The 15,709-nt window shown below is 37.2% G+C and overlaps 1 protein-coding gene across 1 annotated transcript in view; it reads left to right on the forward strand.

Annotated features, from left to right (window-relative positions):
- Positions 1 to 15,709, forward strand: part of LONP2 (lon peptidase 2, peroxisomal) — a 136,890-nt gene that overhangs the window by 2,399 nt on the left and 118,782 nt on the right. Inside the window, exons 2-5 of the mRNA XM_012655012.1 lie at positions 5,034 to 5,271; positions 8,860 to 8,991; positions 10,247 to 10,369; positions 13,014 to 13,177. Of these exons, the coding sequence (XP_012510466.1) occupies positions 5,034 to 5,271; positions 8,860 to 8,991; positions 10,247 to 10,369; positions 13,014 to 13,177 (657 nt within the window). The remainder of the gene's footprint in view (positions 1 to 5,033; positions 5,272 to 8,859; positions 8,992 to 10,246; positions 10,370 to 13,013; positions 13,178 to 15,709) is intronic.

Consider the following 15,709-nt stretch of genomic DNA (forward strand, 5'->3'; position numbering starts at 1 on the left):
CCTCCCAAAGTGCTGGGATTACAGGCATGAGCCACTGTTGCGGCCTAATTTTATTTTTTAGAGATGAATCTTGCTATGTTGCCCGTGCTAATCTTGAACTCCTGGGCTCAAGCAATCTTCCCACCTCACCCTCCCAAGTAGCTGGAATTACAGGCTTCAGCCACAGCCCTGGCTTAGTCTTATTTTAAGTTTGACTATTTGTTGGTGTTATTCAGGCAAGACTTTGAGAATTTTTAGTTTCTTTTATGTAAATCTTTTCAGGACAACAGTAACTAAATTCTTCTGCCTGGAAGTAATCACTAGTAATCAGTTAATGTGTAATCTGAGCCTAATGTTCATATTGTCGCCTTTGTTTTAAATGAGTAGCAATATCAAAACTTAATTATTCAAATTGGAAAACATGCATTGAAAAGTCTTCATAGAATTCCAGTATTATAAGAACCCATCAGACCCTCTAGTTATCCTGGAATTGTTTGCTACTTGAAAAGTCTGTGTGGACAGGATTGTACCATATTCCTTGGTAATAGGTTCCAATGTCTTTTCTTCTCTAAAATGGACTTTAAAACACTCTTTACTTTAAAAAAAGAAAAAGCTTCAATAATAGTACAAATATTGAGTTATCCATAGCATTAGTCTGTTTTTATGTACAAATCTATCCTTCCCCAGTTACCTGTTTTTCCAGATGGTAGTAGTGCCCCAGAAGGAAGGCGAGGGGCTCTGCTGTCTCTTGTTTCCTTTACACCATCCAGGTGACACTGCCGCAGTCTTCGAGGGGCAGCAGAAGTTATCTTGCTCCTGTGTTCCTTGCCACACACAGGAGCAGGGCCAGATGCCGACTTGCCTGTGCTATCTCCTTTGCTGCTTTGAACAGCACGGTCTCTTTCTGCGTGCTGGTGTGCAGGCATGTTGCCTGGCAGGAGCCTTTTAAAGGAAGAGCTTTGGATTTGCCCTGCAGTATAGAACTTGGCTCACATGCCAGCTCAGGACACCCTCTATTTCTATGTTTAATTGAACTGTATTTTCAGTGGTTCCTGAGTGAGCCATTGTTTTCTTAAGGAAAATGGATGATAATTTAGCACTGCCTGTATGATATCCTTGCATGCATTTTTAGATGGTCATCCAGTCTTCTTCCAGCCTTAACATTCTCTAGGGTACATGACCTCATTTACTCATAATGCCAATTTTTCAATGTGTCTTTGTTGGCTTCTTCATCTGCAGACCCCAAATAAGTTTCATTGGCTATTTGTCTAACAACATGTTAATGTTTTATATGTGGCAGATGCATAGCTTCATAATTTGGATTCTTTGCCCATGCATCACTCCTATTTTCATCTATTCGAATTCTTTGGCATTCAGATATTACCTGATACTAGTAAAATTTTAAAGTTTATTCTTTTATATTAGCAAGTATATAATGGATAGTTTACTTAGGTTTTCCTAAGTCATTTACTCTTCTTAAGGAAGGCCTATCTACAAGGTGGCATTTCCTAAATTCAGAAATGAAGTTTTAAAAAAACGTGAGAATCAAAAATCCTATAGCAACAGAAGCCTCTTCTATTGTAGGCCTTGGAACTATCCTAATACACTCCTGCCTTGCTTCTAAATTATTGTTAATGATGATGATAAATCTTGTGAGAAGTCAAATATTCAAGAAAAATAGGGTGACACCAAGACAGAACTAAAAAGATATTTCAGTGGCTCTTTTCCAGAAATGTGTAACTTTTCTTTTGTTTCCAGAACTTTGGTAGAAGTGCTTCTCTTCATTAAGTAAACATAAAATGTAAACATTATATATTAAATAATAGCTATGCTTTCCAGTGGCTCAGCTACTTAGAAGCTATGTTAGTAAGTCTTTTATACTTCTTATAGGTACAAATTTATATTGTTCATTGTGGTGGGAAGAGAGTAAAATTTGTCTTAACACTTAATTCAGAAACCTTATTTCTATTAAATTTACTCGTAACCGTGTATAACTAACTTGTTATGTCTTTTTGAATCTCAGTTACTCATTTGTAACAAGGAGATAGCGCTACCTTCCTCATAGGGGTGAAAGGAGGTATAAAATGAAATAATATTTATGAAAGCCTTTTCTAACCACAAAGCATTCTAGATGTATATGCTAGTGGTATTATTATTCCTCAAGTGGGGTAGGTTTAAATGTAGATTTCGCAAATGCGGGTTGAGGTGAGGAGTAGGGAGGGCCTGTATTCTTCCAATATGGGCCAAACTGAACTAGCGTCATTAGAAGGACTTGGAAGGTTGAAGATTCCAAGAAAAATGGAGAGCTTTCTGTAAAATTAAAAAAAAAATGCTGGATATATAGACCAGAATTTAGATATTTACCTAATATCCTCATTTTGGAAAACTGCTTTTTATAGTAATGCTGTTTTTAGATTTTTTCCCACCTGTACAGTTGATGGTTCTTAAATACTTTTGGAACACTTGTATTATTTAGATCACCTTCCAAATTATATAAATCATACCCATTGTAGTCAGACCTTGTTTGGATTAAAATAATATTTTGAAAACTGAGGGTAGATTCCAGTTAGGAGTTTCAAAAATTCTTTGACCTGGAACAACATCACAGTAATTAGGATACAGATTTACAGAGCCACTAACTAAAGGGAAAGGCACCAACTCATTCGCAATTTAGATCTGTTGCAAAATTAAAATGTTGCTTTTTGATCATACCTAACGCACATAGTAAAAGAACTACAACAGAAAGATGGCTAGCTTGATATGAAGCCTTTTGTGAATCATAGAAGGAAAGTATTAGATTAATTGGTAATTTATTTAACCTATTTTTATATATAAAACCTAGAGCCCAATATACAATAGATCCTTTTTCACAGTGCTTTTCACTCAAAATGTCTTTCATTGGGAATTGTTTATAGCCATCTATAATTTCACAGATCATGTTTTGTTTTTTTTTTAAAGGGGTACATTCTACTAGTCAACTGTAAGTGATTTCAAGTAAAAAAACCAATTAACACGTTTAAAACTTATATATATGGCCAGGCGAGGTGGCTCATGCCTATAATCTTAGCACTTTGGGAGGCGAAGGGGAAGGATCACTTGAGGCCGGGAGCTGGAGACCAGCCCGGGCAACATGGTGAGACCCCATCTCTAAAAAAAAATAGAAAAATTAGCCAGAAGTGTTGGTGCATACCTGTAGACCCTGCTACTGGGGAGGCTGAGGCAGGAGGATTGCTTGAGCCCAGAAGTTTGAGGTTGTAATGAGCTATGATGACACCAATGTGCTCTAGCCCAGGCAACAGAGCAAGACTCTGTCTCCAAAAATAAATAAATAAAATCTTTATATATTTTGCCTCATTAGAATGAGAAGCATAGTGTAAATCCAACTCAATCTCTTTTCAGTTTGGAACAGCTTCCTTTCACAGTTAGCAAAAATATTTTAATTGTTTTGAAAGAAAACTCATTTTTTTAGTAGCACCTTTTATTGTTGACATAGCCCAAATTTATATCCTAATCTGGAGGTTTGAGTTTGTCTCCTTCCTCCCCCCCCATTCTCTCATTTCTCCTTTGTAAACCCCTTAAGGCCAAGGATCCAGTTTCTTATCCGTGCCTGTTTCTATATGCAAACAGAACTGTGAACTCTTTGTGCATTCATTGGTGAATATCTGCAATAAATTATAGTCTAAATCGGTCTCTAGTCAATTTAGATATTGCTAACTTTCTCGGGTAATCTGAGTTGGTTTTTGGGAAATGGCAAATATAACTTACTGTTGATTAGTGACTGAAGAAAAGCAGCCACAACACAAATAAATCAAAATAATAGATAAATGGCAGATCATTTCAAGATTTTAAAGTATGTGGCTTTTTCTCCTCATTTTTTTCTCTTTCTCAATTGTTTGGCTTAAGCTGTTGTTTAAGTCAGTTTTTATTCCTTGTACACATGATAATGACTAAAAGCTGATAAGGATGGACGAAGATCAAAATAAGCTAAGTGGCAGAAGGAAGCCAAAGGTTACATGTAATCCACAGAATGAATAATTATAAGGAAGTAATCAAGAATTCACTGTATGTAGAAGTAGGCAAATGGACTGAAATGTTCACATACTGTATTTGTATGTGATTCACTATATTTGAGATGGGCAGGTACTGTATTCTAGTATTACCATTTTCCCAGTGTGTTAATTGAGAGCTCTAGTCACTTTAGTTTTAGTTTCTTTTCTGGAATTACCACCTTTCCTATGGCTAAAGGGAGAAAACACTATTTTAATTTGAGATCTGGAAGCATCTTCTGAATGTTGATATTTTATGTAACTGGCTTAGTTTGGGTGAGACTTTCTGTGAATCAAGTTTATATGTGACTTGGTCAGGGTTGTGTGTTCTGATAAGGAGCTGAGACTTAAATAAAACTTTTGCAACAATTATTAGGTGAGCTGATGACCACTTAGAACTAGGTTTATACCTTCTTCAGATGTAGGTCTTTATTTAGCTCTCCTCAGTCCACGGCAGTGTGTGGTCTAGAATATTTAGCTCCCACATTTGGAAATTTAGTATTAATTCCCAGATTTTGATAGTGGTTTGTGATAAGGTGGATATGTAGAAGTTTTATAGATAGATTATGTGAAAAAAAAAAGGCTTGATTTTAGTCACAGAACTGTTGCTAGAACAGAGGTTTCTTAGACTGGTTTATTTTGTTTATATTTAAAATACTAATATTTATTCTGGTGTAAGATTACCTGATTCCTATTTGGCAAATTTAATTTAAGCTATACAATCATAGCTACTTTTACGTTTTTATGCCTAAATATACAGAATGTTTAGAAATTCCTAATTTTTAAAAGAGGTGCTAATTATAGTGAGATGGCTTGCTTTGCCCCATAGCTGAGGGCAGTGACTAAACAGATCACATACTCAGTGCTAAATTAGAGAAATAATTTATTTAAACTTTAGATGTTCTTTGCTTTTCAATGAATTTCTCATAAAACTCAACTCTTTTAGAAGTGAGTTTCTGTTCTGCCATATTGAATATTTGTAATGCTGATGTTTTGTGTGTCTTTCAGGATTGGAACGGCTGCACTGGCAGTTCAGGTTGTGGGCAGTAACTGGCCCAAGCCCCACTATACTTTGCTCATTACAGGCCTATGCCGTTTCCAGATTGTACAGGTTTTAAAAGAGAAGCCATATCCTGTTGCTGAAGTGGAACAGTTGGACCGGCTTGAAGAATTTCCCAACGACACCTGTAAAACTAGGGAGGAGCTAGGAGAACTATCGGAACAGTTTTACAAATATGCAGTACAAGTGAGTTGCTTTTATTTTTTCCTGAAACCATTTTTTCTTTGGTTCTTTGCTGTCCTAAGATATGATGAATCTGCTGGATGGTGAAGTATTAGGGTGGTGTACATTTAAATGATTTAGTAATATATTAATTCCAGTTTGTTTTTGTCTAGATTGTACCTAAATAATTCCAGGACATATTAGCCTACCCTTTCTAAAGTTTTTCCAAAGAGTATTTCTGGAGCTTTCCTTATAACTTTCAGTGTCTCCAAATCAGATAATTATTAAACATAAATATTTAAAGCTGAAAATTAAAATACTGCACAGAAGCTTTTGTCACTAAAATATCTAGGCACCAAATTATATAAGTTATATTGCTTCAGAAGTCAAGGTGACGCTGTTGTGCTTGGCCGTGCTATAGAAGATTTAGCCTGTGGTGGACTAATTTCAAGTATGGTTGAAACCTCGATTAACTGGAATACTGGGACAGAAGCACATTTTAGGCACTCATTAAATATATGACACCTTAATTCTAGGTTTGAGTTTTTTTGTTAACTTTAGATAGAACAGAAAGCTCCTCTTCCCACCCAATTTTATTTCAAAATTTCATGAAATACATTACAGAATTAAAAGATGGAGGCTTCTGCTTTTCTATTGATACAATCTAGTGACTATCACTGGATCTGTGAGGATCAGATAATGTCTAACTGTCTTAATTATAAACACCACTGATCATCAAGAAGTATGGAGGGCAAGTGTTCACAGCCTATGGCATCTGCACGTGACGTGGCTTTTGAAGTGACTCACGTCTAGTGTGATGAACACAATAGAAAAATAAAAAATTGGAGCTGTGCTTCTGTGGGGGCTGAAAGAAAGAACTTACTCCGAAGAAAGTAACTTCAGTTTGAACTGTTTTGGAGTAAAGAAGATAGAGGGGAAATATAATAGAATTTCCTCTTCTTTTCTGGGGTGATGCTCCCTGATCTTTTTACTTCTATTGGACATAGCTTTATAGTTTCTTTTGCTTTGCCTTTACTTCTTTCTGGTTTGGATATACAGAAACTTTTCAAACGTGTAAAGATTTTGCAAGAACATTAAAGGAATTTTTAGAGAGAAATAAATCACCATAAATTTTGCTACCATCATACATCTAATTTAATTTTTGTCTTCTGGTCTTGGTCCATTCAATTTTATGTTTTGCTTTCATGTTCATGTCTAATTTTCATATAGACTCTTTTATAAATTTCTAGAGTTGGAATATCATAATATTATCATTTCTCTTTTTAGACATTGTTTCCAATTAATGCTTCTCCTTCATCCCCTCTACATCTGCTTCTACAGCTCTTTTCAGTAGACTTCTTCAGTAGCCTCCTAACTACCACCTAGTTTCTTCTGTCCTTAACACCACCTATTCACTGAGCAGGAATAGGAGTTGTTAAAAAAAAAAAAAAAAGTGTGAGGCATGCCTTTCCCTTGAGTTAAAGACCAAATTTCTTTCTTTTCTTTTTTCTTTTCTTTTTTTTTTTTTTAGGTGCTTAAAACAGCATTCATTATTATCTCACAGGTTTGTAGGTCAGAAGACCAGGTGGGCTCCCCTGGATTCTCTGCTCAGGGCCTCACCAGGGCAATATCAAGGTTTTCGCCAGGCTGCCTCTTATCTGGAGAAGCACTGCTTTCCAAGGTATTCCGGTGGTTGACAGATGCAGTTTCTTGTGGCTATAGGACTGAGGTTTCTTTCCTGGCTGTCGGCCAGGGGTCACTATCAGGCTCCTAGAGGTGGCTCTCTGGTCTCATGCATGGCCCCCTTCTCTTCAAAGCCAGCAACTGTGCATTGAATTCTTGCCACACTCTGAATCTTTCCTACTTTCCTTCCACGCCCGAATTTGTTAATATAACATGTAAGACCCTTTGCAACTTGTCTTAGGCCTACCTATCTTGTTTCAACTCTAGTTCTTCATTGACACCCTGGTTCTAGCCATAGTGAGCATAAAAAGAGTTTCACATCTTACTATTTCATGTCTCTGTGATTCCGCCTTCTGTTCTCTTCTGGGAGTGCTCTTCCTTCTCTTAATTTTTAAATTCAATTTACGCTTTCCCAACTCCTGTAGGTTGTTAGTACTCCTTTTTCTGCGCCTTCACCATCAGTTCTTTATGCATGTCATTTAATATAGTGTCACATTGTATTGAAATAGGTATTTTTCTCCTACCAAACTTGATTTATCTCTGCTTTAGCCATCCTATACTGAGCAGAATGTTGCGTCTGGTGAGTATTTTATACTCAATAAATGTTTGGAGAATGAGTTTTAACTTATTTTCATAGGATGAATTCCTAGTAGCAAGGGTCTTCAAATTTTGTTGTCTACTTCTCTTACCTGATTAGCGTCATCATAATTATACTTTAATTCCCTTGATTCTAGCCAGGTAATGGATAGGCTCCTAAATTACATTATTGTTTGAGAGGTTTGATTATTACTGACACATGAAGTATTGAGCTGACGAAATGAGGATTTGGTACATCATCTGCAAATTAGCATGAACTAAGTTTTGCTGTTTCAACTCCTCCAAAATCTGAGTCACATAACATAACAAAGGTGTATTTCTTGCTCATGCTTTCTTGCTACAGCTTCAGCTGTAACTACCTGAAACTAGTGAGTGTGGTGATGTGCCTATAAGAGTCTCCTAGGGGCCCAAGTGGATTAGAAATTCATCTTAAAACATACTTCTTTATCACTGAGGCAGAAAAAGGAAATATGGCAAATCTCTTACTGGCTTCTAATGTTTCTGCCCAGAGGGGACTGTCCCTTTTTCTGTGTTTCATGGATCAATGTAAGACTCACAGCCATATCTCTGTTCAAAGGAGGTGGAAAGAACAGTCCTACCATGTGCTCAGAAGAAAAGGGGAATCTTTGTCAGTAGCCCTAATGATTATCACAGTTACCGAAAGCTTGCCTTGGACTTAAATCGGTCTTAATTCCAAGATATACCGTGGAGGTTGTTTTTCTAAAAATAATTCATAGTCAGTGCTCAGATTCTAGTTAATCCAAATGTTAAACTAATAATCAGTATTTCAACTTCTGATTGACTATCATAATAGCATCAACTATGTTAAATTTCTAACATCTAATAATTACATTGTTATTATGTAAGAATATTCTTGTTTTTAAGAACAAGGGTCACGATGTCTGCAACTTACTCTCAAATGTTCAGCAACAATAACGTGTGTGTATGGAGAGAGAGAGCATATGTGGCAAAATTGGTGAATTCAGTTGGTAAATCTAGGAGAAGGATATACAGGAGTTTGTTGTACTATTCCTGCAACTTTTCTATATGTTTGATTTTTTTTCAAAATAAAATTAAAAATAAAATAGCACAAATTCACAAAGCCGTTTATAAATATCAGCATTAACCACTTTTAAACCATTTTTGCCTTTCATTGTGATTGATATTTTGAAAGTACTTCTCTGAGGCCCATAAAATGCCTGGACTATGTTAATCGGTGACCTTTCAAAAACAAAGACTGAGGCCCAAACTTTAAACCTATTTGGAAGTCTGATTTTTTTAATTCACAAATAATGCCAGATTTCATTAAAAAGCCTTTTTTTTTCCTTCTAGTTGGTTGAAATGTTGGATATGTCTGTCCCTGCAGTTGCTAAATTGAGACGTCTTTTAGATAGTCTTCCAAGGGAAGCTTTACCAGACATTTTGACATCAATTATCCGAACCAGCAATAAAGAGAAGCTCCAGGTACAGTGTTCCCTTCTTGAATGCCATGTTGCTTTGTCACTTTTTATTTAGATCTAGATAGTGAGTAAATTTTAACCTTCAAGAAAAACATTCTGGAGACTCAAAGGAGTAGTTAAAACACTTGTATACTTAAATTGATGTTCAAAAGTGATTGTTTTATATTTTTGTTTACATACGCAGCTCTTTTATTTGCAGAACCAGTATAGTAATTGGTCATTTATGGAAAAAATAAGGCACAGAATCATAAAAAGATAAATATTTAATTTAAATATGTAAACATACTTTGCCTTACCATTTTTGAAATATGAAACCATGGCCTTTCCCTTGTGTATAGACCTGCTTTCTTAGAAATTTCATAATGTTTCTTATATAAATCACACCTGTGATACATTATTTATGATTTTCAGTTTCTATTGATTTAAAGTGAAATGAGTTTTAAAGACACTTGAAAAATAATCCAAGTGTAGAATGCTAGATTTACTTGACTTGGTCCCCAAACTATAAAACTTTGTTTTCTTGTACACTTATTTTTAATGTATTTTATTTTAATTTTGAAGCTGTCTTTTTTATTAAATCTTCCTAGAATATTTGTTAGTTTTCATTGAAACAACTCTTTATTAGTTATTTAATATGTAAATCCAACAATAAAATAGCAAATATAACTAATACAAGCAGGTTGGCTGTGGATACAAGAATTCAGTTAGACTGGTGGGAGCAGAGGGCAGGAGTGGGAGCAGAGGGCAGGAGTGCGAGCGTCCCCCGGCTGAGGGCATCATCAGGTACGTTTTACCTAAGGAACCGAGAGCAGCAGTTACTCCGACAAATCATTAGTGGGGGTGGGTTCAATGCTTCTATTCGCTTGTGTATAAACATTTACTATTTTGCACCTAGAATTTGTTTCGACCTAACATGTAGACACATTCTGGGCTTTAAGAGAAAAATTTCCAGAAAAAGTTTGGTTCTTCAGAAACCAAAACTGTGTGTTCGGTTTTTGGTCTTGAAACACATGAGTGGCTTCATTTTTAAATGAAAAACCAAGATCCTTTTTCATGTCTTTTTTGTAATTCTAATATTCATCTCAAAGAACCTTGCTGTTACAGTTAGTTTGATTGTGTTAGCCATAGTGTAGCTGTAAATAGGTAGGAATTGGTTTTTTCTGTTTTTACTTAACAATTCGAACCATGTCTCTGATTGTCTGCTTTGGAGGGTGTGTTTCTCAGGGAGAGATTCTATTAATTGACTCACATTTCCTTAGATTTTAGATGCTGTGAGCCTAGAGGAGAGGTTCAAGATGACTATACCACTGCTTGTCAGACAAATTGAGGGCTTGAAATTGCTTCAAAAAACCAGAAAACCCAAGCAAGATGATGATAAGCGGGTAAATATTTCTTTTAATCCATTTTTTCAGGCTTGTGTGGTGTGGCTTGATTCTGTTTTTTTGAAAAAAAAAAAAAATTGAGGGGAGTAAAGAAAGGAACAAAGAAGAAAAAATTCATTGTCTTTTTCCACTGAAGTCACTGATAAAGTTTAGGTGTGTTTTCCTCTAGTGCTTTTTCCGTGCCTGGATTTTTTTTTTTTTAAGGCATATAAGCATTTTTCTCAATTTTTTTGTTTTTTGTTTTGGTTACCATCCAAAGGGATAATTTATCAGCCACTTCCCCTTTTGTCAAACATCTTGTGTTGTTTCCAATGTTTTGCATATTTAAAAAACTATCAAATAACTATGATGATTGTCTTCGAGTATAATATTTTTTTTACTGCATAATACAAAATTATTTCCTAGGAGGACTGTGTGTTGTGCCATAATTTGGTTGACTTTTTTGTTTTAACTTATAAAAGTCTCAGTTTTTATTTAGTGAAACTCTCAGTCTTTTCTTGTCTTCCAAGCTTAGAGTCTTCTAACCTCCAGTGGTTTGATAAATATTCACTTTTCTTTTGGTTGTCCTTTAATCAATGTTTTAAAAAGTATTTAACCTGTATGTTATTTATTTTGTCCTGTTAATAAGATGAAGACAGTAGTTATGTTTTTCCCTCAAATAGCTTTTGATGTGACTCAAAACCACTAATTAAATAATCTTTCCCTTCCCCATTATCAAACTAATGTCTATATGATCTGTTTGAAGTTTACTTTGAGCTGTTAATTTTACTGTTTTTATGCCTGGGCAGAGTTAAGTTCAGGAAGATATATTTGATGTGAACAAGATGTGAAAATGGTAGTCCTCTAAAGGCTGCTGGAGATGCAGAAAGAACTCTTAAGAAGACTTAAGTGAAGTGTTGAGAATAATGTTAGCGACTTGATGGTCATCAGCATGGACGTGTTTCTTCACCAAAGGAAATACGTTGTAGAGAAAGAAGAGTGGAAGGAAAGGACTCCTCCTTGGAGGCACTAGAGAAGGGGCAGGAAAGTAGGCCGAGGAGAGAGACAGGAGTAGTGATCACCATGCTGGTGCTTAGTACTCTGGGACACCATGCTGTTAAACACTAGAAATATGGATTATTTCTGGCTTGAGATCAGATCAGTGACTCAGTTATTCATTTTGTGTAAAAAGACAAATCTACGTCCACTCTGCACTGAGAGTCGCAGAAAACTGCAGCTTACTGTCAATAAAGGTCACCATCAGTTAAAAAGAAAGGTGTTCAAAAGTGCACCAGAAAATGATCAAACAAGAGACAATTATTTAAAAATGTAAGAATCAAAGGATAATATTTGGACTTAGTCTAAAATTGTCTCTTTGTCATCCCCCTAATTAAGAGTTGAAAAGCACTGTTTTAGCAGTCAGAAGAAAAAAATTCATAAAAAAGTACTTTTGCCTCAATAATGAAATCATTGATATGCTTTTTTAAATCTCACTTTTAAAAAATACTTTATTTTCAGGTTTTTATCCTTTAAAATACTTTATTAATTTTATCTACTAATGACTTATATAAGAATAAAATATATATTTAATATTTATTTTTATAAAATTGCAATTTTATTTACTGCTTTATGTTTCAAACTTTTTATATTTGAATGTATTAGACAATTTCCCAGGTTAGAAAAGTAAATTCTAGAGGCTTGTAAATTAAATATCAGTGTATCATTTTGCTCCAGTGATGATCGGAGTTGATAAATGAATTTCAAAGAGCACATAAGGTAGTTCTAAAATGTGGTGGAGAGATCATGGAGAAAAGAGAACACGAACAGACATCCTTTGACTTGGCACAAAAGATGGTTGTTAGAGTTGAAAGAACAATTTCAGCACAATGAGAACAGAAGCCAAAGGCTTCCTGAAGTAATTGATGGGGAAGGGGAAGTGGTGGTTATTGCTGCTTGTCAGAGAAGCAGAATCTCACAAGGGAAGTACGTAGTGTAGTAGTATCTTACTGGAAGGAACTAGAGGTAAGATAATATTTTGAAAGGGAGAAGACTTTCTGTATTGAAGACAGAATGAGCCAGTGGTAGAAAGGTCAAAGATGCTAGGGAGAAATTTTGTAATGTAGGAAAAATGGAATTTATTCAGTCACCAAATGGTAATCAGTAATGCATATCAAGAAAATAGTGGCTGTGGTAGTAGCTCAAAGAAAGGTAATTCCTACATGTTTTAATTATTTCTAGTAACTAGTTCCTTGAAATTTTTTCCCATGCAATATTACTGTAAGCATATATCAAAGAAACATGTCTACCTTATGTTGGTCTACTTTTAAAATTCTGCTGCCTCCATGTGTACGTATGTTTGGACATAGTGTTTTTTTCAGTTATCCCTGTATTCTTTGCATGCCACTGTTTTCTTCTTTAGATAATAAACTCTAGAGAATAGGGACTGTCAGTTTCTCTTTGTACAAGAGAAAGTTTGGGGAAATGTTGACAGAATAGGATATATAGGTTGATTGCATTATCATTCCGAACTTTAGTTCCTTATGATACTGACTGTAGCCATAAAAAATGTTCATGCTATTCAGCACTGATCATAACTTTACATGTGTGTAACTAGGTATTTCATTTCCAATTTATTTTGACATGGTTTTACTCTTCTACTTTCTAGGTTATAGCAATACGCCCTATTAGGAGGGTTACACACATTCCAGGTACTTTAGAAGATGATGATGAGGATGAAGATAATGATGACATTGTCATGTTAGAGAAAAAAATACGGACATCCAGTATGCCAGAGCAGGCCCATAAAGTCTGTGTCAAAGAGATAAAAAGGTAAATTATGTAAGCCATTTATTCATTTGATTTATTAATGTTAAAAATTGTTGCTCGTGGAAACTCGATTCTGTTACTTTGGATCAGAGACTGAAAGCTGAGTCATCTGTTTTATATTTTCTGCTCTTCTTTCCTTGTGGTTGATGTGCTCATAGACTATCCATTCATCTTACCTTTCCATTGCCAACTCTTATCTTTCAAGACTTTGCTAATTCTCAGTTTATACCTTTGATCTATGGAATGTTTTTCCCTCTTCCTTCATTTTTCAACTGGAATCTAATTCTTAAGACATTCTTAATACTCCTGAATTAACATCACTTTCACTAATCTTTTTCTCAAATACCAAGAATAAATATACAACTCTTCCACCTACAGTATGCCGTCAACATTGTAACTATTGTAGCTGCCTTTTCATTGTCTAAAACAATGGTCTGTACTTCTTTATTTTGAGAATATATGTTCAGTTATCACTGTGTTCTTCACATATTACTGTTTTCTTTAGATTATAAATTCTACAGGGCACAGACTGTCAGTTTCTTTTTGTATAAGACAAAGTATGGGCAAATCTTGATGACAGAATAGGACATATGGGTTGATTGCATATTCTGGATAACCTCAGGGTTAAATGAAAACCATTTTTTCCTTACATACTTACAACTTTATAACTATATTGCATTTTCTTTTATTAGTGAAATGTAATGAGCCTGCTTCAATGCTCAGTAACTTAAGAGTTGACCTTCTGGGGTCCATAGTTAAGAACATTAGTAAATGTAGTTGAGGGGTATTTTATATTGACTCTGACATTAGTTCATGAATGTCGAACATCTCTTATGGGTAGAACACTGTGCTAAGCACTGCATACATTATGGAAGTTGCATTTTTATTAAATATATGGGTCAGATAATAGAGGTAGAGGCAAGACGGCGGACGAGAAAAACTGCCAGCCAGAGTGTCTCTGCAAGAAGGATAGATTTTAGATGAAAGTGAAAAAAACAAACAGGCAGACAAACATAGATTGCATAAGGGTCAGAAGGAAGGGTGCCTGAAACTGCAGGAGACTCCATGGGAAATTGGGGAGCAGAACTGGAAGGAGAAAGGCATCATCAGGGTCTAAACCCCTAGAGGCTTGGAGACCAGCAACAAGGGTAGGTGGAGCAGTTAAATTTCCCCTCTCTTGCATCTGGGACTGCTGGTGGGCTCCGGAGCTGCTGGAGAGACCTGCCAACACCAGCCCAGAGATGGCTGACACCAGTGATCAGTTAGCCTCTGTGGACAGGACACCAGGCTCCCAGCTCCTCGGGGCACCTCCTGCCCCGCAGACCCCAGCCGATTGGCAGGCACCATACTGCTTCATTCTCCCCTTCCCCTTTGGTACCGGCAGCTGCTGAGAGAGACAATTTAGTCACCACCCTGAGGCATCTGCAAAGAACAGGACCTTTCCTTTTGGGGCCCTGCAGCGTACTGAAGGGTACTCAGACTGTGAGCTCCCTACCTGCTGGCTCTCCCAGGTGCTGCTTGCCTGTTGACTCCAGCAGAGCGGGGCAAATCCTGAGGCGGAGAGACAGTGATCCAGCTTGGGCACCCTGTGGGTGATTTGAGACCAGCACTCCTCTCCCTGGCAGGGTCAGGGATTGATCTCCGGGGCCCAGGGAACAGGCCTACAGACTACATCCCGTACACCCAGGTCCCGATCCCATTGCCCGGGGGCACAGAAAGGATATTTGTGAACTAGTATGTGTTCACAGGGTGAACACTGAGGTGTGTGTGCCTTCAGGGGTAGATCAGAGTGGATCCTAGTTGCAGTGTGCTAAAGGGGCACCCCTCCCACGGGAGGGCCACGCTCCCAGCTCAGGCTGCGATCCTTGGCAGGGAACCTCCCGGCTCACATCACAGCCAGGGGAGATCTGCTGGCTTCAGGTCCTGCCTGCTGGCAGAAGCCAGGGAGAAACCTCAGAATAGGGGAGGGTTGAAAGAACCAAGGACTGCTCCAGACTGTGGGTCTCAGACAGCCCCACCTCCACACACAGAATTTTTGGCTGAGTGGGGCCATTTCAGCCCTTCCCTGGCAGCTTTGCCCAGAAGCAGAGAACAGACCTTTGACCCCTCCTAACAGCATTTGTGGAGCTTGAGGGCAGACTCACCCAACCCAGCTACACCCAGCCATGCTCCCCCACCTGCCCCCACTGAGTCCAAGAATAAGGACACACATGGAAGTCCCAGAGCCCCACCCACCACCTGAGGCACTAGAGTGCCCCTCCAGAGGAACTAGAGCTGGTCACAGGACCCCAAAATAACATTGCAGCTTTCTCCTCACAGCAGGCACCACCTACTGGCAGGGAGGTCAATTTGCATGCCCTTTTACTGCATTCACTGACTCATCACACAGAGTGTGGTCGATTCTCACCCACAAGCACCACCTACTGGCTCAGACACTAAACTGGGCATGTCATTGTCTAAACAAATATTCAAAGAAGCAACAGCTGCTCCAGATAGGAAGGAATCAGTGCAAGAACTCTGGAAGTATGAAGAATC

This window comes from Propithecus coquereli, unplaced genomic scaffold (genome assembly GCF_000956105.1).
Source record: "Propithecus coquereli isolate 6110/MARCELLA unplaced genomic scaffold, Pcoq_1.0 Scaffold458, whole genome shotgun sequence".
Taxonomy (NCBI): Eukaryota; Metazoa; Chordata; class Mammalia; order Primates; family Indriidae; genus Propithecus; species Propithecus coquereli.